The 27513-nt window shown below is 39.9% G+C and overlaps 3 protein-coding genes across 7 annotated transcripts; 2 read left to right on the forward strand and 1 right to left on the reverse strand.

Annotated features, from left to right (window-relative positions):
• Positions 1–5067: 5067 nt before the first annotated feature.
• On the forward strand, positions 5068–8293 carry LOC131721842 (C-C motif chemokine 25-like). The gene is made up of 5 exons (XM_059014881.1): positions 5068–5229; positions 6408–6519; positions 6945–7062; positions 7635–7734; positions 8015–8293. The coding sequence occupies exons 1-5, from the start codon at positions 5083–5085 to the stop codon at positions 8033–8035; spliced, it is 498 nt and encodes a 165-aa protein (XP_058870864.1). The 5' UTR covers positions 5068–5082; the 3' UTR covers positions 8036–8293.
• Positions 8294–12184: 3891 nt separating this feature from the next.
• Positions 12185–27425, forward strand: LOC117401275 (DNA polymerase epsilon subunit 4). Of its 4 annotated transcripts, none has more exons than XM_059014941.1 (5): positions 12185–12328; positions 25261–25513; positions 26496–26580; positions 26676–26717; positions 26975–27425. In XM_059014941.1, exons 2-5 carry the CDS (start codon positions 25262–25264, stop codon positions 26986–26988), a joined length of 393 nt encoding a protein of 130 aa, XP_058870924.1. In that variant the 5' UTR covers positions 12185–12328; position 25261; the 3' UTR covers positions 26989–27425. The 4 variants fall into 4 exon arrangements, 2 of the variants coding, with proteins under 2 accessions (XP_058870924.1, XP_058870923.1); XR_004661638.2 differs by lacking the exon at positions 12185–12328 and having other exon boundaries at positions 24672–25513; positions 26975–27056; positions 27245–27425; XR_004661639.2 differs by lacking the exon at positions 12185–12328 and having other exon boundaries at positions 24672–25513; positions 26975–27052; positions 27245–27425.
• Positions 17569–24649, reverse strand: LOC117966182 (serine/threonine-protein kinase NIM1-like). Of its 2 annotated transcripts, XM_059014939.1 has the most exons (6): positions 24264–24649; positions 22443–22526; positions 21824–22129; positions 21109–21377; positions 19834–20623; positions 17569–19719 (listed from the first exon to the last, which is right to left on the reverse strand). In XM_059014939.1, the coding sequence occupies exons 1-5, from the start codon at positions 24283–24285 to the stop codon at positions 19874–19876; spliced, it is 1431 nt and encodes a 476-aa protein (XP_058870922.1). In that variant the 5' UTR covers positions 24286–24649; the 3' UTR covers positions 17569–19719; positions 19834–19873. The 2 variants fall into 2 exon arrangements, with proteins under 2 accessions (XP_058870922.1, XP_058870921.1); XM_059014938.1 differs by having other exon boundaries at positions 17569–20623.
• Positions 27426–27513: the final 88 nt, after the last annotated feature.

Below are 27513 nucleotides of genomic sequence, written 5' to 3' on the forward strand. Positions count from 1 at the left end.
TGAGATCTGTCCTCTAAATCACTGCAGGAAAAGCAATAATAAAATAATAATAAAAAAAAAACATAACAAGAGATATCATGGATTTGCTGTGTTATCTGTTTGACAATGTGGGCAATAATACACCTACACTATCAGTGCACTAGAGCAGACATCATTGTTTCTTTAGTTATGTTTTTTTTTTCGTTATAGTTATAGGTATGATTTTTTTATTTGTTATAGTTATTAGTTTAATTTGAGTTATAGTTATTATTACAGTTAACTAAACCGTTCTAATTGAAATAACATTTGGTCACAGCGGAGCTGTATGTATAGATAAAGATCCTACACACATTGAAAATGGTCTCAAATAAACACAGACTTTTATAGCATTCATTTACAGGTAAAAATAACATGCACAGAACAAAACTAGAGATAGTTGAACAGAACTAACTTGCAGTTATTATTGGGAGTCTGAGGTCCACCCCTCTCCTGCTTCAGGACAGCTGGACTCAGAGTTACTGGAAGGCAGGCGGGCCGCTTCGTCCTGCCGCGGAGACTTCAGCCGTCGGTCAGGGTATTGTGCACAATATTCATTAAGCAGGGGCGTAGCTAGGAATAGATTTTTACTGAGGCAAAAATCTAATTTTTGTCTGAAAAACACAACACCCCTGTTCATGAAGCCTAGAGATTATTATTAATTATTAACTAATTATTATTATTTAATTCTTAGCTGACGCCCTTATCCAGGGCAACTTACAATTGTTACAAGATATCACATTATTTTTACATACAATTACCCATTTATACAGTTGGGTTTTTACTGGAGCAATCTAGGTAAAGTACCTTGCTCAAGGGTACAGCAGCAGTGTCCCCACCGGGGATTGAACCCACGACCCTCCGGTCAAGAGTCCAGAGCCCTAACCACTACTCCACACTGCTGCCCAAATTAATGCAAAGTGACCCACCTTGGATGATGTTTGAAATTTCATGACACATATTTTTTTTAAACAAATCTCCCAGCAAAAACAACACCAACCTTGGTTTGCTGCTACTGAAGGTAATGCTGAGACTAGTGACACTGATGCTACTGCTGGGACTGGTAACACTGGTGCTGCTACTGCTGGAACTGGTGCTGTCACTGCTGGCAATAGAGTTTGCCAATCCTCCTATGGCCTGATCTATCTAAACACTGTAACACTTCCTCCAGGGACATGGCTCTGTGGACATATAGCAGGACAAGGCCGTTCAGTCTATGTTCACGCATACTTTTTTTGTTTGTTTGGGAAAATGGGGAAATGTGGCATTTCAAAATACTAGCTATACTACTATTATGGCTTCCGGTAGACTTTTGCGATATCATTTTGTAGTTTCTTTGATTGCATGATAAATAAAAAATCTAAATTATGTTCATATAGTTTTTTTTTGTTTTTTTTTCAATCCTAAAATTCTAGGTGATGCAAAACTTTTAGCCATAGCTGTAGGTCAAAGCACTGCATACCTGACCTGCATGTCCTAGGTTATTTAACCTGGAGAGTGACATTCTCTCCACTCTCAAAACCTTCCCTTCTGTGGTTAACAGCTAGCTGCCCACTTATCAAATCCTTTCTCGATAAAAGAAGGATTGCTCTGTGTTCACCACAACAGCAGCCAAGTCTTGTTATGATCTGCGCCGCACTTTCGTTTGCTTTATCAGATAAACATGCAAGTGTTCCGGTAAATTGAAGGCGCATTTTAAATTTATAGCCTTTTTGTTTCACGTCCGTAAACATTCTGCAAGTATCTAAAACAACAAAACACAAACCCGCAAAAGCAAACATGAAAACAAAACAAAGAACATTTTTTTTTCTGTTTTGACTTGAAAGCCTTATATTTCCAGAGAAGTGCAAGTGAAGCATACAGGAGCTGTCCGGGCAGGAGCTGTACACCTGAAACCAGTTTGGGGTCACCTCCAGGGGAAGCAAGCTGTCAAAATGAAATAGCGTCAGATAAAATGTGAGGAAAGCTCGCTCATGAAAAATGCGTATCAAAAATGATTGTTGTACAACTTCACATAAATCATTCCGGTTGCTGGGGTACGTTACAATTTGCCGAAAATACAACACAATAAGCGTTTGGTTTGGTCTTACTCCTTTATCTGTTACAGCAGGCTTATCTATTGTAAATAAACCACAGTCTCTTTTATTATTATTATTATTACTATGATAGCAAATTTCAATTTGAATGCGTCAGGTTGTGTTTAGAGATATATTCTTTATTCTTTATTTTTTTATTATTACATTTGACTGCAAAGATGATAATAATTTTGACATCCAACATCAGAATCGGGTTACAGATCTCAAGTGTGATAACTAGCATCAACATTCCATCCCACTTGTGCTGTTTAAACGGAGCCCAGATTCTGTTCAAGTCCTAGTTCCTCTTTTCTGTAAATGAAAGTACTGCCCTCAGACCCTTGGCTCGCTCTTTCATCTTTCATCAGGACTTTCATCTCCTAGTCTCTGAAGTTCCAGGAAAATGATTCCCTAAAGTATTTGTTTATTGGCTTTAATTGACAAGGTACAATTGGTGGTTTGGCTTTCCCTATGGTTCCATCCAAACAGCCCTGCTGGAAATAACCTCAAAAGTACTGACCCTTGTTACAATTTATTACTGTAAAAGCAAAGAAAAGTGAAGTAAAGCACAGTGATAGCAAAAAAACATAATTGTGGTAAAACTGTGAGCTTTGGGTAAATGGGAAAAGCATGGTAAACTGCTAGTCAATTTAGAGATTGCAATATACAGTGAGCATATGTTTTATAAGATCCTGTTACTGTCACTTCCTTGTAGTTCTGTTGCATTGTCCTGGGAAGATCCGGATAATTTCTTCAGGTTTCTTGTAGTTCTGTTGCATTGTCCTGGGATGATCCGGATAATTTCTTCAGGTTTCTTGTAGTTCTGTTGCATTGTCCTGGGAAGATCTTGAGAATTTCTTCAGGTTTCTTGTAGTTCTGTTGCATTGTCCTGGGAAGATCTGGAGAATTTCTTCAGGTTTCTTGTAGTTCTGTTGCATTGTCCTGGGAAGATCTGGAGAATTTCTTCAGGTTTCTTGTAGTTCTGTTGCATTGTCCTGGGAAGATCTGGAGAATTTCTTCAGGTTTCTTGTAGTTCTGTTGCATTGTCCTGGGAAGATCTGGAGAATTTCTTCAGGTTTCTTGTAGTTCTGTTGCATTGTCCTGGGAAGATCTGGAGAATTTCTTCAGGTTTCTTGTAGTTCTGTTGCATTGTCCTGGGAAGATCTGGAGAATTTCTTCAGGTTTCTTGTAGTTCTGTTGCATTGTCCTGGGAAGATCTTGAGAATTTCTTCAGGTTTCTTGTAGTTCTGTTGCATTGTCCTGGGAAGATCTGGAGAATTTCTTCAGGTTTCATGGAGTCTACCTGGAGCACAGGATATGGAAGGCTAAAGACATTTTGGTAAATACAAAAATTAGAGTCTATGAGACAACCATCGTTCCAGCTATGGGTCAGAATGCTGGAGCATGAGAAAATCTGATGAGCAAAAAATATTAAGTGTGGAAGAATACTGTGGAGAATACTTTTAAAATAAATAAACCTCCTGTTCCTTCTGTTCTACTTACCACTCGAGGCATGTCACTGGAATTCTGTTACAATGTTTGTATATATTGTGGATTACTTTGGAAGTGTGGGTTAAGCTTCATGTCTGGGTTTTTATATTTCCCATGGCTTTTTCTAACTTTGTTTTCAAGAGTTTCTTCATTGCATTGCACTAGGCGATAAACACTCATATAAAATATGTAACAAACAACTTTGGAATACCTTAGAGCAGGGGTCTCCAACCCTGGTCCTGGAGAGCTACTGGGTCTTCTGGTTTTCATTCAACCAAGCTCTCAGTTACTTAATTATTGACTTAATTAGTCACGATTAACAGGTGTTCCGGATCTTTAGCCATTGATGACATATACACCTATAAAACCTGAGGATTTGGGGCTCTCCGGGACCAGGTTTGGAGACCCCTGCTTTAGAGTCTTAGACCCTGCATCTACTCCAGCGTGCTTCCAGCACTCAGTACAGACTGGTTTTACATGGTAGCCTTGCAGCACAGGAATATAGAACCATTTCAAGTCCATAACAGCGACTCTCATGGAATAAAATTCACACCTGGTCATTCTGCATTGGAGATAAAGTTATAACTTTATACATGATTAACAGACGACTCAACAGAGTATGGAAAGATGCATGCTGGGAATAACAAGAAGAGACAGGAAAAGGAAGGAATCGATAAGAGTGCAAACAAAAGTATGCAATGTTATTATCAGAGAGAAAAAAATGAAATGGCAGCGTGGGACATGTAGCAAGAAGAACAGACCATCGCTGGACCAAGGAGATACTAGACTGGATCCCAAGAGATATAAAGCGACCAAGAAGAAGACCTCCAGGAAGATGGCAAGATGAAATTAGGAAACACGCTGGAGCAACGTGGATGAGGGACGTGGCAGACAGGCTTTTGTGGAAGAATCTTGGGGAGGCCTTCATCCAGCAGTGGATTGAAAAAAGGCTGAAGATGATGATGATGATGAAGATGATGATGATGATAATATATGATTATCTCTTCAGGGATAGATATTTAATAAGCAAGCTGTCAGGGTGGAGTAAAACAGGAAAGAAATGTCTCTGATCACCACAAACCAGTACGGGTGGCCCAACACATTTTTGCTGTATACACATATTATGTTTAAAAATACATGAGTTACTGTTTGGCAGCCCGTCTATGATCTAGCAGATGGATATTCAAAGCTGCAGTGTAATGTTTCATTTCTAACTGTTTATATATAAAAAATAAAAAAAAAACTTGTAAGTGCAGCTGCTGATGTTGTTTCTTACTAATTTTGCAACAATAATATTTAGTAAAAAGCTAACAAATCATTTTTTGGTGTGTGTGCGTGTGTGTGTGTGTGCGTGTGTGTGTGTGTGTGTGTGTGTGTGTGTGTGTGTGCGTGTGTGTGTGTGTGTGTGTGTGTGTGTGTGTGGATATAAACATGAAATCCAGGTGGGCTAACTGATAGTTTACCTGAGACAGATCACCATGGATACGGGGGTGGGGAAGTGATGGTGGGGGTGGAGAGAGCGGAGGTGAAGCTGTGCTTATATAATGGACTGGTGGAGCTTACAGAGTACTGCCACCGACTGACAGATAGACAAACCAGCTCACTACCAATCAGAGGCTTGTTGAAGCAGCATCCCCAGCTGAATATTGTAAGTATTTGTTATATTGCATGCTGTGCATTTCTTTATAAACTAAACCGCACTGAAATATGAAGCAATAGTCATTCACGTCTACAATACAAGCTAAAAATGACTCTGGTGTGATTAACACAGTAGCACATTGTTCACCACACAGCACCAATACTGAGAGTAGGCAATGCTGTAGTGCAGTATTCTGTACAGTGGAAATTACAGCTATGGACAAAAGTTTTGCATCACCCTGTGGAATGAACTAATTTTGCTTCATAAAGTCGAATTAAAATCTGCTGAATAATGTTAAGTTAACATATTGAATTACACACCGCTTTGTAGTTTTCCATATACTTTGAAATTGAAAAATGTGACATTTCAAAATCTAACATGAAATACTGTACTACTATTGTGGCTTCAGGTAGACTTTTGCAATATCATTTTGTGGTTTCTGTGATGCCATGATGTTAAATAAAAGATCTAAATTATGTTCATATATATATATATATATATATATATATATATATATATATATATATATATATATATATATATGGCCGTAGCTTTAGAGTGAGAACTAAGGGCTGGCACATTATTGTATTTATAAAGGAATATCTAGGTGTTTGACAGCTGCCTGTGATTGGTTATTAATGCACACATTCATAGCATTCACAGTCATAGTCACACTCCCAGTGCGTAGCAGTTGTAGCAGTTCACGTTTTATAATGAACTTTATGGTTAACTGTTATACAAGCATTTATCAATTACCCAAATGTGAAAATATGCTGTCTGCAAATGTTTGTGTTTGGAAGCAATCAGTGAATGCTATGTGTATACTGCACCAGCACTGCGGTATTGAGGTGAAGTGATTTAGCATATGGTCCATTCACTACTTTGAGTAGCGTTACCAAGTGCTGGAGGGCAGGGTACCTTATTTAAGTGCTGGAGGGCATGCAGTCATGTTGCCTGGCTTTAAACTACAGTACTGCCTTTTATTTAGCAACTTCAGAGTATATTTAGAGAAAGATGCAGGTTTTCTCCAGCTGTGTTTTCTTGAGAGCCTCTTTTTGTTACTCTAGTGCATGCTTCAAGGTAGTCAAGGTTCACAACAAATCTAAATCATTTTATTTTTATTTTTATTGCTATCTAGATAACGTTTACTGTTTCTGGGTTCTGAGTTTGCCTGTTTGGGTTCACAGTCCAACCGTGAAGCACCTGAGCCCTGGGAATCTCCCTCCAGCGCTGCAATGAAGTCCAGAGCTCTCTTCTTCTGCCTCCTCCTGGCATGCTTCTGTCTCAGCCTGGCGCAAGGTCAGTATCGCGAGAGCAGGCTGTGAAGCCACGTGAAATCAGAATATATACATTTCAGTACAAAGTCACGACACCACTTTTCACTTTGAGTAAAATAAAATAAAATTCTTAACCCAATTGAAGGATTCAGCTAATCAATATGTGTTCTGTATCCCTGTGAAAACTCTCTATATATGTATTATACAGCCCTAACAAAGCGTTCCTTATATAACAGTCCTTAAAGTATCTTCAATATGAACCGGAAATGCACACTTTTTAAATTGTTGACATACACCATCTATGTCAACAGTTTAAACAACTAACAATACACTATTATACTTTTTTTTTTCTTAAATAAATAAATAAAACAATTTAAGAACAGGTTTTTATAAAATCACAAAAAAAAGACGGAGGCGTAATATCTTGTTTTAATTCAATTTCCTCAGGTTCCTACGAGAACTGTTGCTTATCGTACGTCAAGAGTGTCAAACCGTCCGTGAAAAAGGCTGTTAGATCCTACAGGATGCAGGAAACTGACGGGGGCTGCAACATCCAAGCAATCGTGTAAGTATAAAAAGAGCACCCCCCACCTTTCCCTTTCTTATTCCTACCTGCTTTCGACTTTATTCACTTCAGCCTCTCTTACCTAGAGAACTTCCATATCTAGCTTTCACTGTATTTCTGGAGGCTCGTGGCTTGCTACCAGGAGGCTGCCGGTTCCCTGCCACTGACTCACTGTGTGTGTGACCATGAGCAAGTCACTTGTGCTCTGTCCTTTGGATGAGATGTAAAACTGAGGTCCTACTGCAAGTGACTCTGCAGCAGCAGTGGATGATGCATAGTTCACCCTCTAGTCTCTGTAAGTCGCTTTGGATAAAAGCGTCTGCTAAATGACTAAATAATAATTTCGCTGCCCTAGTTATTAGTTCTCTAAGTGCTTTATTTCCCCTGTCTACAGTAACTGTTTCCAGAGACTATTCCTAGTGACCCAGTAGGTTAACATAGAGCAGTGTTTTCTACTGAGGCTGGAGCAGGTTACTACAAAACACTTTATTGAAACCCTTTCTTTATTCACGTTTGCAGAGTTTAGAATCTTAAGTCTTTAAATTAATTAATAATGTGTTTCTTTTGACCAGGTTTAAGATGAGGAAAGGAAAGGTGTTTTGCGCCAATCCAGAAACATCTTGGGTGCAAATGTTGATGAAAAAACTCGATGCGAAAAACAACAAAGCTGAAGTACGTGCTTTTATACCACACAGGGCCCTAACGAAGTAGAGCGAAACTTTAAAAGCTATTTCTTTTATATAATATGGTAATCTGAGCTGTGAAAAACCTGCAGTTGTATTGTTTTTAAAAGTAGTAGAGGCAGAAAAGCTGTCCTCCCCTCACCTTATCAATGGCATTCAACTTTTAAAAGCTGATTGGAAGAATATGAGTTTTTACCCACCTCTGATTAAAACTGTTGCCGGAAGCTAATTTAATGCTTTATTGTTCTCTGTTTGTTCCGTGTATGCAGAACCCAAAGAAGTCTGACTGAATGGAACCCTTCCAGCCACTGGTTTCATAGCATGCAAGAAATGAGATCAGTCGTTTTCAAGCGTTCTGTATCAGCCTGTAACTGCCGGTAATTAACATGCTTGCAGTGATGCAGGCCCCCCAGGGCATGTTATCCTCCTTCTGTCCTGAGAAATGACATCACCGGGCTTCCACACTGCATCCTCTCTCTTGCTACACTGCCACAACCAAGCCAAAGAATCAGTCAACACTGGACAATCCTGATTGCTGTCACTAACTGCATACACACCGTTCCATAAAAAAAATGCTTATGTCCATTATGTAGCAATATTTTAATAATAATAATCTTTTTTTTCTTTAATGAAAATGTATAAGCAGAAATTGTGTGTTACGATTCGTGCAAATGCTTCTAATTATATAAAGATAATATAGACAGGATTGCATGACATCATATGTTTAATTTTTGTCAAATGTGGTAATTAAAGGCTAAATATGTGATACATGTGCATTTTGACTTCAAGCGCTCTGCCGCTAATGTAAATACAAGACCACTGAGAAATTGAGGAGAATTAAGATTTTTTCCCCTGGTACCCAAGCATTAAGCTTTAATCGAAGGAATGTATTTTTTTTATATCACGCTTTATTTTATCAATGGCTGCTATTCTATAACCAGTATGGGTTGGGGGGGGGGCACACATTGTTTTATATTGCTGAACTGAAATGTGAAATATACAATTGAAAAGAATGATGCATAGTTGTTCTGAAAACCATTATCATGCTATTTTTTATATCTTTTTGGATCGTCTGCTCTCGCATGTAATCTCCTTGTCCTTGTGGGGTTGTCTAATTTGGGAGGAGCGGGGTCCATTTTCATCAAAAGGGCTCCCAATGGAGACCAAGGATAAGGCAAAGCAAGTTGTAAATGTTTCCTGTGTGCCTGCGAGCCATGATTGTGCTCCTCTCGTTGTTTGTTATTTGTTTGTTTGTCCTTGTACAATTTTTAACGTCCTTGTTTAATCCCATACGCACTGTGAATGCATCTCTGTAATCGTAAAATGAAAATACATTTTGTTTTTTGGAAAAAAAAATGGTGTGACTTTATTTTTAGGGGGAGGGGAGGGATTTGAGGCTCCTTTGAAATGATTTCTTCTGATAAGACATGACACGACCGAAAATGGTTTGATTAAATTTGCCGGTACACAAAGGTGGTACTAAAAAGGTTTTACTCATTGCCCAAGATCAGTTACAGCTCAATACAACACCTGTAATGAATCTCCTCCCAGCGGCTGAGGAGTTCATAACACTGACATCAGCATGAGACCCGTTGAATGGTAAGATGTTCGTCTTTGAACCATGTGGTTTGTGGTTCACGTCCAGCCCTTGCATTTCCATTCAATTCAATGGGCTGAGATGCCAATTCATAACACACTTCGCTAACTGAGGGTAAGAACACTTAAACTATAACATGGAAGATAAAGACAGAACAATAACACTTATTGGAGCCACTCAGAAAGATTGAAACACCATAAATAACTCCAGTCCTTCGCGTTCCATTCGCTCCCACATTTTACTCAAGATCATACACGTCAAATCATATTGCAGCAGCAGTGAGGAAGCAATCCGCTTCTTCAGTATGACTGGATATGACATAGGTCAATAAACTGAGATCTGGCCGTGTGAACCCAATCCTTGCCAGGCAGTGCAGTGCAAGAGCGAACGCCCCAGAGCTGTGAAGAATTTAAATATCGGGACTTTCTTCCTATGCATCGGGACGCGGGACATTTGCTAGGAAATCAGGACTGTCTCGACCATATAGGGACTGCTGGCATGTATGTTAACCCCGAACAGGTTGGGCCGTCTTCAAAGACATGCTGAAAACGTACAGGCGTTTATTGGGGTTCAGTTTCTTACAAGCTAGCTGTCACGGGTGATCCCGAACCAGTTATTATGTGTAGTAAAACATTGGATCCCTTTGCATGGAGGATTTCAGTGGCTAGAGTTCACGGTTCATCGATTGATTCAGATTCAGTGGTATTAAGTCTGGCCACTGATGATGCAGAGCAGAGCAGATGCTGGGTGCCCGCTGATATGAAAAACAGTGAGTTTTGGCCTCCTACTGTGTTCTGGATGGATGGCATACCTCGTAAATGATCTCTATGTGAACAAAATGAAATGTATGAAAGAAACATGTACAGGTCCAGAATGATTGTGAAGGGTACAGAGCTAACTCTGAATCATCAAATGGGAAACAATTCTCTTGTTATGTGTGCCTGTGACAGGTGCAGAGGTGAATCACCCCTGGCAGGGCCCAAGCCATGTCCAGTCTGCAGTCACCTAGTCAAACACTGTCGAATCTTGTTTGAGTGTAAGGATGTTGAGGGGATATCTTTCTCTCACTTGAATGTACATCCAAGAGATGTAAAAGGAGTGGAATGCATGGATTGTGAACGCGGTCACCTTGTAAAATGGGCACATCTGGGCAAATTGGAATGTGAGGAAGGTGTCCCTATTAAGCGTGTACAAGTGTCTTGTAGGTACAAAGTCCGGACCATGGCAGCCCACACCTGTGCTGCGAGACGCTGGATTAAAGGGCCTGTGGTGGTGTTTGCAGAACCCACTCGAGCTGAACCTGACACAGACTTCGAAACCTGCTGGGAACGTGCGGATCTGCTGAACCTGACACAGACTTCGAAACCTGCTGGGAACGTGCGGATCTGCTGAACCTGACACAGACTTCGAAACCTGCTGGGAACGTGCGGATCTGCTGGACATGGACGGGATGATTTAAAAATGACATGTATTGATAAAATGATATGAAATGTAACCCGAAGTAGTGCTTAATAATCTTTAGTCTGTAAGAAATATTGTGAAAATACTGTGTATGCTTTCTGTGTAAAACCGTCTAGTAAGAAACCAGCACTGCCTGGTACACTACACTTGCTTTTAATAGTATAAACTGTTGTGACAACAAGGGTTAGAGGTTTCTTAAAAGTTAAAAAGAAAAAACCATAGGGACCTAAAAACAGCCAGTACACTGCCTTTTAAATAATAAAAAGAATGTGGTTAGGAAGTCTTAGTTGATAAAGAATAAAGAATACTTAAATCAAGCCCCGAGCTGAAAATAATGCAGAAAATAAGATGTTATATTTGAAATAACAATGAAAAGTAACTTTGAAAGCAAAAGATAGGTTTTAGAAAAGTAAACTCTATGTAACCTCTATTCCTGAACTTTTTATAAACCTGTCTTTGGAAAGACCGTTGCTTGGTACAGAGAGGTATTCCTGGCACAAGAGCAGGGATCCTCTTATCAATAAACTTATAGCGCTAAGGCCAGGATGGATGAGGAGAAATACCTTCTCGTCTTAGAGAGAGGGGGGTTAGGGTAGAAATGGACTTATTCCAATATATATTTAATTAGTTGCACTGGCAGAAAGAAGCACGTAAGACACAGGTGTAGAAATAGAGAAAGTTCTAGAAAACATTTATCAACGCTAAAATTGGCAAAAGGAGAGATGTCTCAAGCGAATTGGTTTTAGCCAGCTTGTGTGCAGCTAAGAAATAAGCAGTCATCTGAAGTTCAACTAAGTTCAGGCTACCAGGGACCCATAGGAGAAAGACACTACAGCCTTACAATTCAAATAGAAACAACTAGATTTTCCCTCAGGAGAAACTCTATACTAAAAAGACATGGAAGTTCCCTATAATACCTGCTAAACACACACCTGTAGAGAAAGAAGGAAACTAATTTGAAAAGATGATATGATATGAGGGAATATATTTTTAGAAGCCAGGCTCATGCAATCAATTATAACCATTATAACTATAACTGTTATATTATAATACAACTGTTGGTGTTGTATATATTCAAACAACACTCTTTTCTTTGTAATGCACATATATTAAAGTAGTGATTCAAGGTAGCAAGGATCTTGTGAACTCTGCTTCACCTAACTTTTCAGATGAAAGAGGGATTCAGAAATCAGTAGATGAGATCATGGGTTAGTGTGAAGAGTTGGTTGAATTTTTAGAGATTACTGTTTGCCAGAAAGATAAGAGCTGTCTAATAGATTGATGATTGGATTTAATTGGGGCTTCTCATTGCTTTCAATGGGACAAAAATCCTATAAAAACCCTAGGCAAATCATATTGAAACCACCACTCCACTACCACTTCTCCGCTTGGCAGGGTGACGTGGTCCTTCCTCTGCAGACTTCCGTATAGAGCTAATTGCTGTTTGATCAGAACCTAGAATTATCTGCCTTTTGAAGACAGTTCTTTTCTTTTGGTTCAAACCACATTTCCGTGTTACTGGAAGGTAAGGGAATATTTGATTATTATATCTCACATGTATTGAATGCATTGCTATAAAGTATGGAAACTATGTTTTAGTATTAAGAGGGTGATGTATTGAATGTGCTAAAATATAGCAGTGGGTGCTTGTAGGCTTTGTGCTTAGCTGGCCCGAGGGCTGCACATAATACATATAACTGTATTATTGTATTGAAGTATTAATGTTATGCTTGTAATACCTCTAGACTAGTTGTTATTACCTGCTGGGATTTTGGTGATATACGCAATTGACCAATCCATTATTAAAAAGCATTTTAATAAACCGAAGGAGCACTGAAGTCGCTCTGAGTCTGAGTGATTTTCCTGGTTAAACAAAGGTTTTATGGGCACACAGCTCGTCCAGTGCTCGAACATAAACCACTAGGAGTTTTAAACATCTCTGTCCTCCTCAACGTCTCCCCTGAGTTTAAGAGTGTGTACAGAGCAAATAATAAAATAAAAAGAGTACGTGAAAAGTGAAAACGTTACAGAGCAATCCAGATCTCAGCACAGCCTGTCTGTTCCTGTTCTTCCTATGATTGACAGTTTCCTACTGGCGGCAATTCATAAATTAACACTTTTGTTACTCAATCAGACTTTTAAAGAGGTTGGCAAGGCTTACTGATTTTGTGCGACTGCATGAGAAAACACAAAGGAGTATTTTAGCACCACTGTGCGATGTTGCAAAGACTGAGTCACTTTAATAAACCATGCCAACAAAGGAAAATAAAATAGAATTGACAGATCTGAACAGAATCGCATTGTTTATCCTAAAGACTATTCAAAACATCGGCTGCAGACCATTGCAACACCCCAGCATTTCTCATAATAAACGAGGAGTGCTGGTCACGGATGAAAAATATCTAATATAAACTCTGGAACATTAGTCAGATTTTGTCTGCAATATTATATTATATTACAAACGGATTCAGTGGGATAGTATCACTTGTGGAATTGTCACTGTGTGTCTCGGACCTGTTGTTTAATCAATGAAAACACTAAGCAGATTCAAACCAGCACTGTGTTTTTGCACTTGCATGTGATTCATAAGCCTTTGCTGCTTAGAGATTGCAAGAAGCTATTGCATTAATCATGTGGCCAAAAAGGGTACCAAATGATTATTAATCAGCCTTTTAAGTGCCTGATTCAAAAAAGCGTCAGGAGTGAGCCTGCCTGCATTCTGCAAATATAAGCCAGTGATTGTTTGGAGGCACAGACAGGTACAATGCTGGACTACCTCACCTAGGGTGTCAACAGATACTACTTAGGAGGCAAATCTCACCATCAGCGAGACGGAGGGCCAAATCTATACAAATCCCTCAAGTACAAAACCCCTCAAGTACAATCATATCTGACTTGTCCCTGACGTTGCTCCAGTCCAGTGAAACAGTCGCACTTAGTTTGCGTTGATGTACATACTGTGACAGGTCAGAGCTCCTGCACATTGTGGGGAATGTCTGTTTTGTGGCTCTTTTAAACAGCCACAGGTTTAATTGATTCATTGTTTTATTGAGCCAGGATCACCTGGCACTGATGTAATTAAGTACACCTGACTGTAATTAGCAGGCAGGTATTTAAACAGGTCTGGAAGGTGTGCCAGGTGTCTGTGTTAAGGCCTAAAAAAGAGACCTGGGTGCAAACCTTACGTAAAGTTCTGGCAATACTTGATACAGTATATGTATTGTGGTTGCCAGTAAACGGTTTAGCCATCTGGTTTTATCGGTTAAAAGCTTGTAAAAGTTTAGTTAGCACTCCTGGGTGGAGTTAGGCTTCTGTTTTGTTGATTTTGTTTTGTGAACCTCCCTGTTTTCCTCTCTATTTGTTGTGGCAGTCCAATACTTCTTTATACTCGAAAGACAGCGTGAACGGTCCCAAGAGGGGCAAAGAACGCCCCACTTTACACTCTTTGCAACCCAATGCAATCCACTATGAATAAAATGGAGGGGGGAAATCGTGTAAGGAATTATGCCTTGAAGCACTGAGGATTTATTTAATCAAAAGGATATCAAATAGGATTCAACATTAATCCCCGTGCACATCAACACAGCTCTTCAGTTCTGGTTGGCTGTGTTCCAAAAACAATTTCAGCATCTGCTTAGCCTAATGAAGCCTCAATAAAGGCTTCCCACAAATGCTGCAGTGTCCCACAACGACGTTGAAATATGATTTATTGCTGTCCGACTGTTTTATTATAGCTTGCTATGACCTTCTGGGCATTTAAGAGAGGTTTATAGTTCAATTTCTCGAAGGTCTAGCTGCAGTAGCTGGTGCTTTCCCCAGTTTCGCTCTGTGATCCAAACTGGCCTCCTGCACTGTGAAAAACAGCCCAGCAGTGACCTGCACCGCGTACCAGGGCTTGGTTTTTGAAGCAGAAGCAGAAACAGTTTATTTTTGCATTGGTAGCTGATGCCATGCACAGATCTGATTTAATACCACTGCCAAGCAGAGCATGTTTATGCTCACCCAGACAGCACTGGCTCTTTAGGATGCATGGGAATGTAATTAAGTACAACTAACTGGGCATGCATGCCCTGTAATTTTCCTGGCAGGCCTATGACATGTGATACAGTCGGTACTATAAATGTACAGTATGATGCCCATACTGATTACTTCTTCATGAAGTAGCATATTCTTAAAAGGTAAACAAGTTAAGATGCGTATTAATAATGCATTCTTCTTTTGCCAGCTACAGTAAACACCATAAGAAATGCTATCATTTATTGGGAGACCACAGGAATTTAAAAATGCATAAGATTTGCAAGCCTTGTGTTACAAAGCTGTGCTGAGCTCTGAAACACGCCTCCCATGTGGACAGGATGCTATGAAAGCACAGGTACACATTTGTCTTTCTTTGCATTCCAGCTGTGTTCATTCTGGCTAAGCAGGGGGAAGAAAAGCGAAATTGCGTGAGAGTTTTGCATTCTGTGTCTTTGCCAGTGCTTCATTCTTTGCTCGTTTGTCAGAAACACTTCCTAGCTTGCCTTTCGCTGGCTCCCACAACCTGAATCACATTTCTTAAATAGGTCATCCAGCCAGCATGCTGCCACTGCAGTTCTTATCTCCCATCTCCGTAAATACTCCCCTTGTTGAGACACTCAAGTTTACTTGGAAGAGGGAAACATATTGAGCAGGAACACTTGCTAACTATAGTGCAGTCCAAACTTGCACCCCCTTTGTCGTGCATCACGCTACAAACTTTAATGTCCTGTTTCCTAGGCAATCAGCCAGTAAAACCATTTATCAATAAACTCCCTCACCACGGCCAGACAAAATAAGTTCATAGAAGGAGAATAACAAGTATCTAGTGAAAGCATATGGTAATGCATAGTCATGCATGTTTTACGAACAAGCAATACTGTGGTTATTTTCACCTGGGAATGCACAGTACTGTTTGTACCTGGCACTGCAAAATAAGAAGTGACTAAACTTCAGGGGAATAAATATTTCATCCGTGATTGCGGATTTTATATCTGCTTGCTTTGTTGTTTACCTTTTCATGAAAAGTGTTTTTCTGATTACATGTTGTAGAATCTATCTACTGACGCATATGCCAGATCGGAAGAATTCTGAATCCATCCATGTGACAAACAAGCCAGCTGATACAGAGCAGCCCTGCTAGAATTACCAAGGGGTCCTGATCCTCTGCCCGCCTTGGAGGTGTAATGAATTCCCTTTATGGGGAATGGGTTTCAAACAAAGGGGTACATTTTCCAAACATCCATTAGCGCATTTTTTTTTTTTTTTTTCAGAAATGAAAACCAACTCCATTGAAGTTAGCAAATCAGATATAAACAATTTGGAGCACAGGAACTAGCTTTGACAACCTAGCCCAAGGGCTTTGAGGTTTGGGAATCCTGTCCTTTGCCCTGCAGCTCACAATCCAATGATCTACTGCCCACCATGCTTAGTTTCAGTGATAGTATATAATTACAAACGTAATCTTTACCGCAGGGTCGTAAAACAAATGATAGCGAAGGTGTCAAAGCTGTTCATTGCCCAGCACAGCATAAAAGACTATTGTGCCGCTCCTTAAGTAATCCTGAGATTTTTTTAAATTTCATTGCAGTTTTATTTTTATCTCATGCTGTACACCAATATTCTTAAGGGTTTTAAACCCTAACGAACACAGATTTACGACTTGATAAATAGACATCTGAAAATCCTTCACATGTAAATAGTGTTTATTCCACCAGCTACATAGCTCATATTTATATTTATTAATTTTGAGCCATAATAATCTCTTAATTTCCATGTGAGAATGCGGCTGGATTAGACCTGATTGGTAGAGAACATTATTATTATTATTATTATTATTATTATTATTATTATTATTATTATTATTAATCAGTCTTTTAGCAGACGCTGTTATCCAACGCAACTTACAGAGACTAAGGGGTGAATTATACATCACAGCTGCTGCTGCTGCAGAGTCATTTACAATAGGACCTCGGTTTTTTCCGTCTCATCCGAAAGATGGAGCACAAGGAGGTTAAGTGACTTTCTCAGGGTCACACACAGAGAGTCAGCGGCTGAGCTGGGATTAGAACCGGGGGCCTCCTGGTATCAAGCCCTTTTCTTTAACCACTAGACCACAGTGAGAACATTATATGATTATGTATGTGTCAGGCTGAATTGCTAAATTGATTGGCAATTTATCCTGGCCCATCTGTATTTCAGCACAGATCTTTGTGCTAGCAGTTAGTTCTGTTTTGGACTGCAGGGGGATGCTAGCTTTCTCTGCTACATAGAGCTATTTTGTAAGAAGCCTGTTCTGCAACCTTTGTTTTGTTGAATGATTGAAAAGTATTTTATTTTTTGATTGAATTAAATAAATGAAGTGCTGTTGTCGGAAGCTAGATTTAAGAGGGGGGTGGGGGGTGTGCTATCTGTGTCATAACAAGAATGGAAATGGCTGGGAACAAACGTCTTGGGGCACAAATGGAGACCAGATCATACTGCGGTATGAATGGGCCCCATGTGACAAAGTGCTGTATTATTGCAATTCAAATCATCCTGAAACCAAAAGTTACCTTTGGGCATAATCTTCCAGTTTATGAGCCATTCATTAATCTCACACTGTAATTTCTCTGTCAAGCGTTATCTCATTAACCTGTGCAACACTGTCCCAATGTTACAGACTCCAATGCATACTCAATAAACAGTCACTCCAGTAACAAAGCATAATACCTTCATGAATCATTCCTATCTTTTTTTTTTATCAGATTCACAGCTGCCTCAAGATAAAGGTGAGTTTATTAAAAAAGCTTTGCAAGCCCTGTCTCATCTCACACCAGTTTTGTTATTCACTGTTAAGGCAAGGTGTGCACACTGCATCCACAGCAAGAATGTTTTTTTTTTTTTTTTTCTGCTGGAAGTTCTATTGGAACCAGCTGAGGTTCTGAAGATTGTTGGAACCCTGTTGAAAATTCCATCTGAAAATCCCAGCATTCCGAATAGATAAGGCAGATTTCTCCAGCAATTAGATTCAATAAGGAGTGGAAGCAACAAGCAATTGGCTATACAATTTTACTGTAACTTTACAGTAGTTGACTGATTGTGTTCATCTGTCACACTGCCTGGCGAACACAATACTGCCTTGATTCTGCATTAATCTTAACCCAACTTTTTTTATCATACACTTCTATGCATTTGGTTATAATATGATAAACTCTAAGTCTTTTTATCCTTTCGAGTACAGTGTAACTATTAAGTTATTATGTATGTGTTTGAACTCCTTTTTGTGTTATCAGTATACTGTCTCTTAAAACCAGCATGTCACCAGATAAACCACTAGCAGTCATTGCTGGAATTATCAGCAGTAAATTATATATATAGATAAAGCAGCAAAAAAAAGTGTTGCAAAACGCAGATTGAAGTCTGTTGAAACACATTAAAGCGAGATTTATTTTCTTTTTGTTTTTAATGAAAATAGTAACTAGTAAAAACTTGCAAATACCTGTGAAGTATTTTTTTTTTTTATGGTACAGGATGTGCCAGGACGGGTTTCCATGATGTGCTGCCAAAGGTACAGCAATAGTAAAATAAAAGGGGGTTCTGCACTATCGCATGTAGGACCATTACAATTTATGACTCTAATTTCTCATGTGTAAGGTGGTAAAGTGTGGGTTGAGAATGAAACCAACGTAAGAGCCAGCGATTATGATAAGGGTTACTGGAAAAGGCGTTCATGGTGTATTGTTAACTTTTCAGTTATCTTCAAGAGGAAATGGCTTTAATATATATGTGATGTACTTATCTAACCTTAAACATCCGGTGAATATTCCTAGCAGTTTCACACGAGGTGTTCTGCTCCTGCCTTCCATTGTAATATAACTTGGAATCCACTGAAGAAAACTGGTAACACGGTTCCCCCTGCTGGTGACTTGATATTCCGCCTCAGTACTTTTCTCGTTCCAGATACTGTATTTAACAAGTGAAAAACAGGCCTGCTTCAGCACAATTGATATTGAATGCATTTGGAAATCGTGGTTCACTAAAGTCACATGTATAGAAAAAAAACCATATATATAAAAATCATATTGCACGTCACTCTTTGTTCTAAGTTATATACAAATAAACAAGTCCAGCAACAATTGTGGGACTATCTTACAATAAGACCCATGCTGTATCCATGTTGATAAAGGAAATCGTGTCTCTTTTATTAGATTGAAAAAAAAAACACAGAGAAAAACACAAACCAGAAAGACTAAAGATGTCTTCTCGTTAACATTTTAGTTTTTTTCTATTGGTCACTCAGTAAAGAAGCATTGCTATTTTGGCCGGCTATGTATTTACAGTATTGGCAAACAAAGAGAAAAAAACAGCATTTCTATTTACAATGAGAGAAAACCAAGGCTTTAAAATCCATGTTCTTCTTATTCGCATCATTATCACTCACTTATTTCTTGTTATGAAGGGCAACACTTTACATTAAGTGTCTCTGATTACTGTATGCTTATATAGCAGATACTTAGCAAATACATGTGGTACAATGTACTTAATGAGTAAATCATTTTGCATGATATAACCCTAACCCTAACCCTATTCCTAATCCCCCCTAACCCTAACCCCTTTCTGATACAATTGTGTACTTACATATATCGTACAAAAAGATTTACACTTTAAGTACATTGTAACTATGCATAAGAACATTGTAATTATGTGTAAGTACACATGTATTTTACTATGTGACTACTATGTAAATACACAGTAATTAGAGACACTTAATGTAAAGTGTTATCTTATGAAGATCTGTCTTCAACGCTATGAATTTCTAAACTGCAACTTCCAGGTAAGTATCACATCCTGTGCTGCAGGTCATGCTGATTAGAGGCAAGAACCCAGACAGCGAGGATGAAGCTGATTCAACTTAAGAACCTGTGAAAAAAAATTGTATTATTATAATTACTGGGATATGAACTTTATTATGCCTTGGCAAAACGTTCCTGATAAAATCTGCAAAATAAATGTTAAATAAATACATGCTATTACATTCTATTTATTCGCACGTGCAGCGTGCTGTAACGCGCATTCAGAGAATCACGCAGACGGTGGATGCAGTCAGCTTGTCCACTGCCAGGTTCTTGCTCCAGCCTTTCCTTGATCGGAAGTCGGGACACTCCGCAGCGAAGCCCACCGCCTCCACGAACCTCCTCTTCTGCACGCGGTACAGCAGGATGCGGTAGATACCGGTGATGGAGCTCTGGGAGTCTCTGAAGCCGTTGTTCTGGATGTGAGCGTCCGTGATCCCCAGCTCCAGCAGGGCGTTCTTCACCTCCTGCTCCTCCGTTTGCTTGGGCACGCAGTCTGCCAGGTGAGCCGGGGTGAGAAGGAAGGGCTGGTATGGCTGGGGGAACTCGATCCCCTTGAGCCAGGGGCTGGACATCACCTGAGCGATGGAGGAGCGGTCCACTGGCACGGGACGCAGGATGCCTTTGATCACCTGCTGGCACTGCTCCGGAACGTGGGCCGGGATGGTGTAGGAGCCCTGCAGGATGCAGCGTTTCAGCCTGCCCAGGTTGTCTGCATGGAAAGGCATGGTGGCAGTGACCATGAAGTAGAGGACTATGCCGAGTGCCCAGATGTCCACGTACCTCCCTAAGTAGCCCTTTTCCCGGAAGAGTTCAGGGGCCGCGTAAGGGGGGGAGCCGCAGAAGGTGTTGAGGAGGTCGTTGGGGCCGCAGGTCGTGCTGAAACCAAAATCTCCCACCTTGACGCAGTAGCTCGCAGTGTAGAGGATGTTCTCTGCTTTTAGGTCCCTGTGGATCACGTTGATGTCGTGCTGAAAACAGAAAGAATAAAGAAAATATATACAGGGTGATTAGACAGTAAGTTTAGCACATCAACGCACCATACCATTGATGTGATAAACTTACTTTCGAATGACCCTGTATTTGAACTATTTCAGAAACAGTTACAGTTTAGCCACAGAACAGTAAAAGTGGCAAAGTGAACATGAAAGAAAATCTCTTAAACGCTTCCCAATGTCCTTGAAAGATCAAGTCAAACTAGTATTTAAGACAACATGTAAGGAAAGACCATCCATCTATTATCCCTGTATAATACAATACGCACCAAAACGTTGTGTCTTCCCCATGCTAAATCACCTGTCTCTTAAGATTGTAATTGCCTGCTATTAACTTTGTCTGCTACTGCTGCTCTAAAAGATCCATGTTTCTTTCTACCACCCAACTCAGAGAGTACAGTCATGCAATAGGAAGCATCACCTTTCAACAGCCCCACCCCACCCCAGTCTCAGAAGCTCACCATGTGCTTGACTGCTGAGATGACTTGTGAAAAGACCAGCTTGCTCTCCAGGTCCGAGAGGCGCCCCCTGGTGCTGATCCTGGTGAAGAGCTCCCCGCCGCCCGCGTACTCCATGACAAGGTGCAGCCGGTTCAGAGTCTCCAGCACCTCGTACAGCCGGATGATGTTGGGGTGGGAGAGCTTCTCCATGCAGGCGATCTCGGAGTCAAACAGACTCTGGGACTTCTTATCCAGACGGGACTTATCCAAGATCTTGATAGCAACCTTTTCTGGGGTGAAAAGGAAGGCGAGTCGGTGTATGCATTCCTCATTAAATCATGCAGAAAACTACGCTGCCGGCACCCTATAGAATCAGCTAATCTCGCTTCATAAAGTCGAATGAAACCTGCTGAATAATGTTACGTTAACATATTGAATTACATACTGCGTTGTAGTTTTCCAGCTGCTTAACGAAAAACTGACAATTGAAAAATGTGACATTTCGAAACATGAAATACTGTACTACTATTATGGCATTGGGTAGACTTTTGCAATATCATTTTGTAGTGTCTTTGATTACATGATGTTAAACAAAAGATCTAAATTAGGTTCACATAGTTTTTCTTAAGATTCTTTTAGACACACATAAACACACACTCACACACACACACACACACACACACACACACACATACACACACACACACACACACACACACACACACACACAGCATACCCTTTATCAGCACGTGAATTCCCAGTTTGACCTGAGAGAAGTTCCCAGAGCCGATTTCTCCGCGGATCTGATAGAATCCCATTCGCCGGCCCAGCGTGATCTCCTCTACCACCTTCTCGTTGTGCACCATGTCAGAGGTCACCTTCTCGAAGGGGGTGAGCTTCACCTGCGGCTCCTCCCTCTCCTTATCCTGGTCCTTCCTGTCCTTGTGCTCCATCTCTTTCCTGCTTCGCCGCTCCTCCGTTTTCTTGCCTCGAGGAGACGGATCTCTGTTTCTCGTCCGCCCCCCTTTGGAGTCTTTGGTACCTGTTATCAGAGAACATTGTTATTTCGGGGGATCACAGAAGCAAACCTTTATATAACGGAACTGGTTGAGATTTGGTGGAGGAGCAGGCTAATTCTGTATCTTTTTATGTCGTTGAGACTTTGAATCTGGCTCGGCTGACAAGGAATATGAGTTTCCCCCAATTGACATGTCACAAAACCATTTCAGCTCATTTCACATTGAGAGTGTCCCCTTGGTTAAAAAAAAAAAAAAAACTGTACACTTAAATACTGATAGAACATACCATATTGTCAAAAAAACGACATTTGAATTAGAAAATACAGTCTTACTTACAGAGTACTTTTCTCCTCATCTGTTTCTGCATCCTGATCAGGGCAGTGTCGCTGAAAACCATTGCCTTCACCGTCTCCCCCTGAACTGAAGCAAGACAGAAATAAATATCTTCTAGTTTTATGATTTTCTTTAAAAAAGTTATATATTTGAAGACTAGGAGACTTCTACTGATCCATGGCCTGATGGAAAAATAATCTTGCACAGTCAGATCCAAACCTTGGAGAATGGCCAAAGGCTCTTTGAAGATTTTGTAAAGACTGCGATACAATGGATAACCATGCTATAAAACAGAGAGCTGTATAGAGAGCAGAACCTCAAGTCTCAGTGGTGTCTGGAGCAGCAGTGTTACAATGACAGGCTCAGGGATCACACCTGTGCTTGTCAGGTGTCTTATCAAGTGGTTTTATGCTTGTCTACCAGGAGGCTGAGTCTATCTAATCCCCTGAGCAGAGTGCCTACAGGGTCTAAATTAAGAAGCCATGGTTTACATTTGCATCCTTAGTCAAAAACAGAGAGGCACAACATTGAGATTAGCCTTCTTCCATGCTGCACGGTACTTAGTCATGTTCTTACAGTGAAAGCAGAACCAGAAGTAAAAAAAAAAAAAAAAAACAGAAAGGCTGTGGCGGTTCATGTTTCAAGTACAGTGCAACAGAAAAGAAAAGAGCTGTAGACAGGAATCAAATGATTATTTTCCATGAAGGGCATGTTGTCAGCTATCAATGGACAGAAACATGTTTCCACAATTGTCGTTTTTCATGCCGGATGAGAGTTCCGGCACTTTCCTTGCTCGTTCTGGTAGCTCTTCTTCAGCAATGTCGCAGGATCTTCAATCTGTATAGATCTGCAAAGTCACATAATTGCATCTCCACCAGATCTGATGCAGCAATCTGTTATTATGGCAGGCATCCAAGTTACACCAAGACTCAAGCAGATCAGTCCCTTATAACAGTTAGAGACTGACATCAAATTATTAAACCATAATTTTTTTTTTAAACACACTTTACCATACATCTGTGTTCTTTAAAATATGCTTGCTCTATGCGTTACCATGGTATACTGCAGTGAGCTTTTACAAAAGTGTATGTCCTTGAGATATTCCAATCCTGTACCCTGGCTCTCTTGCATAAAGCATTAAGCTGCAGGTTAATGCCGAGAAGCACCATTCCCTGACAATGTCATATTTGTCATACACTGATGATGAGTCATGGAGGTCCGATGATTTTTTTGCAAGCTCAACGTTTTTGGAGGTGATTGGTTTATCCTAATACAAATAAACATCTTCGGATAGTCTGATACTGAAGTAAGAAATGCTACATTGTAAAGGAGGATCCCACTGCAATGCACTTAGTGAATTTCTATACTTGTTATGTACTGTCCAGAGAGGAGTATTTTCAACGCAGTTTAATTAAACAGACAGTTTGACACTCCGAGGGTTCAGTTCATTCAAAGACACAGGCATGTTCTAACTATCGTGACACGTGCAATGTTAAGCGCATTGCCCTATTTTGAAGCGAGCGCAGTGTTCGCCCCCTATCATTGACGTATATAATCTTACAGCATGAACAAACATTTACCTGCTCCTGACCGCAACTTGTTACAAGCTGTTTGTTCCTGTCAGAAAACGTGTGCATCCCTGCAAAACGGGTTCACTGGGGTAATGTTTAGTTACAGTGTGACTAAGGCATGTCTGTATATCATTCATATTACTATATATATATAGGCTTTTTTCCCACCCAGTACTGGTAGATGGGTGAAAATGTGTTGAAACAATTAAATAATCTAACTGTAATTAGATCTAATAAAATAATTGTACACTACCTGCTATCTGTGGGCCTTTCATTCAGATGAGATCCAAAACTGAACAATCAGTTATGTCTGCTGTATGTACAATGTGATACAGGGCAACACTAAGCCTGTGTTCTGATACATAACCCTCAAGTCAATCCTATTAGCAGCAGTGTACAGATATTAATATCTTTTAGCCAAGGATTACAGTCCATAAGACAGCAGTTAGATCTGGAGGGCACAGTCCACTTTTCCTAATGTATGTTGAGCATGGTAATTTGTAACACCAGGAAAGCACGGTTTTTTTATGGCAATGCATACCAAACGACTTATATATTACACTGTATTGTAATTACACAAGTGTTCAGCAAATTAATTGAACACACAGGAAGGAAGCTGCTGCGCTCAATGTAAATGCTTCTAGAAAGAACTATGCCGAGCGGTTGTCACTCCATTGAGGCACCCGAGATTTGAGTGCAAGCTCAGTGTTACAGAGAGCTCAGTGCTGGCGAGGTCAGTCAGTCAAGTGCAGCTCATGGTCAACGTAAGTAATTGTAATGGGGTAATAATATCCCGTGCTTAATATTGCAATTCAACCTCTGATAAAGTCAGAGTACCTGAACTTTACAATGGTGCAAAGACCATTTCTTAAGCACTCAAGACCTCTGCTTTAAGCGGACACAGCTCCTTCTGATCGGTTAATGCAGGTTTCATATTAGTTTTAAAATGGTATATATATATATATATATATATATATATATATATATATAAATTAAAAAGTTTGTTGTTTCTCGCAGTATATAATGCAGCTTCAATGCTAATGCCTGAAAAGTACCGTTTACATCCCCCGCGCAAATAGATTGAGGAGGAGTTTTGCAGTCTGGGCGGGAGAAGACAACTTGCGCGTATTCCTGCAAGCAAGTTTCAAAGAATTTATAACGTAAGCGCCTGCATGACAACTGCGGGGTGCGTAGTTTACGTACTATCAAACCATCAGGATTATTTGTGTGTGTTGACTGCCTGTGTAAAGGATGGCGGCGGCAGGAGCAGCTCCGGCAGGTCCGGTCGAGTCAGAGCTGGACCGGAGTGGGACGGAGGAAGACCCCAGAGAAGCGGTGTCGGAAGAGGAAGGTTGTCCGCAGCAACAGGCCGGGGCTCCGAGCTCGGCCTCCCACAACCGCCTGGCGAAGCTGCCGCTGTCTCGGATAAAGACACTGATGAAGGCCGATCCAGATGTGACGCTGGCGAGTCAGGATTCAGTGTTTATCATCGCTAAAGCTACAGTAAGGGTTGTTTTGTTTTTTAAATAATGTAACGCACTGTAATATTGATAAACAAAACTAACGTTTACGTGACTCTGTCATCAAACGCATAACAACAAAAACATCAGTACTGTACTGTCTGCACTTACTGCTTGCATCCAAAACGCGGTGTTTTACTGTTATTTGTTAAGCGGTGTTTTTTGGCACTGTTATGTTGCTACTGTAGTACTTTAGTAACTGTGTTTTGTGACGCATTTTTCTCTATACATTATTACACAGCACGTTTGTCTATATAGTACGTGAAGCCTAATCATTTATGGTATACTGTTGGCAAGCTGCACAGTATTTTGGGATTTAAGAAGCAAGCAAGTCTTCTGAATTATTTGTTCAGATCAATGCATTTACTGTGTGCTTGTTTGCTAGTTGGTTGTTTTTGAGGGATGTATTTGGCATCCATGCACAGTTTATTAAAGTCTTTTTTTTATTATTTATCATTTTGATTTAGTAGAGGGATGGGAATAAAACACCCATTGCCTAGTAGTTTGATCCATTCCTGGTTTTACTTTTGAGTTCAATAAGACACACCTGAGCTTGTTCCCTATACGCTGTTTCTAATCAGACTTCTAGTAAAACCAGGAATGGGTGAAACTGCTATGCAGTAGGAGTCTTTGTATATAGACTTATGTGTTGTTCTCCACTTTTGACCTGTGAACCCTATTCATCCTCTCTTTTTACCACTCTGTTGATTCACTTCCAGTGCAACAGGTATTAAGACCCTGTTAAATTTGTGTTTTTTTACTAGTTAACATGAAAACAAAAAAAAAGTTTGAAAGAAATGAGGGTCTTGAAAGAATGTTGTATATGAAAATGTTCTTAGACTAGGTTAGCTACCCCTTAAAGATACCAACATTAGCAAGGCAGAAATGCAGTAAAAGTAGTACATCTCAAGTGATGCTTGCCTCATGTCCTAACAGTAAAACTGTGTTTGTATTTGTATTTACAGGAGTTGTTTGTTGAAACAATAGCCAAGGATGCTCTTGTTTATGCTCAGCAAGGCAAGAGGAAGACCCTGCAAAGGAAAGATCTAGGTAACCTTGCGTTCAATTTGCTTGATGCAAATACACGTGTTTTATCTTAATTATTAAAGGAATGAACTTTTCCGTGTTACATTTTGCTGTTTCAGATAATGCAATTGACGCTATTGACGAGTTTGCCTTTCTTGAAGGTAAGTTTCTTTTAAAAAAAAAAAAAAACAAAGCGCTTGTTTTTTAAATTGATTTCTGCAGGGATGGAAATGAGATTCCCTTTTCTAGTGTGATTGCAAGTTGGAACATTGTCTTCATTGCAAGTCAGAGGAGTGGGCTGAAAAATCATTAATCTGTCATAGGTACTCCCATGCAAAAATGAGAATTGGAATAGAATCATTGAAATTGTTTAACTGCAAGTTTTAATGTTGGGTATTCTGCTTTTATTTTATTTAAGGCACTTTGGACTGAAGTTTGGAAAACAATTCACAAAGAATGATGCGACTTTACCCCGAAGGAACCGTGGAATACATTTGCAAGTAGTTCATTTTTATAGTTTTGTACAAAGAAGGTTTTCTATGTAAAATGCTTTGTTTTGTGTGTATATATATCCCGAAGTGATTGTTTTTATAAACTTATGATTTATAAAGCACTCTTCCAGATTACAAACTAGTCGTCCGCCAGTATTGCACATGTTCAGTTTTCTGACCAAAATCATTATTTGCAGCATGAGGAAATCCTTCATTCATCTTCCCTGCTCAGCCCATAAAGACTTCTTTTGCAAAGTGCCTTCACTGCTGTATGTAGCTGACCCACCACATCAACATGACCGTTGCTCTCAGCTACTGGAAGTGTGTAAATGTCCACTCTTGTGTAATAAAACTGATATTTTGTTTTAAATATTGTAACATTTGTCATTTTTAGTTTTTTCATTTAAAAGTTCGAGTAATGCATAGAATTACTGCTCAGGCTTGGTGTGAATAAATGTAGGGGTGT

Source organism: Acipenser ruthenus, chromosome 49, assembly GCF_902713425.1.
Source record: "Acipenser ruthenus chromosome 49, fAciRut3.2 maternal haplotype, whole genome shotgun sequence".
Lineage (NCBI taxonomy): Eukaryota > Metazoa > Chordata > Actinopteri > Acipenseriformes > Acipenseridae > Acipenser > Acipenser ruthenus.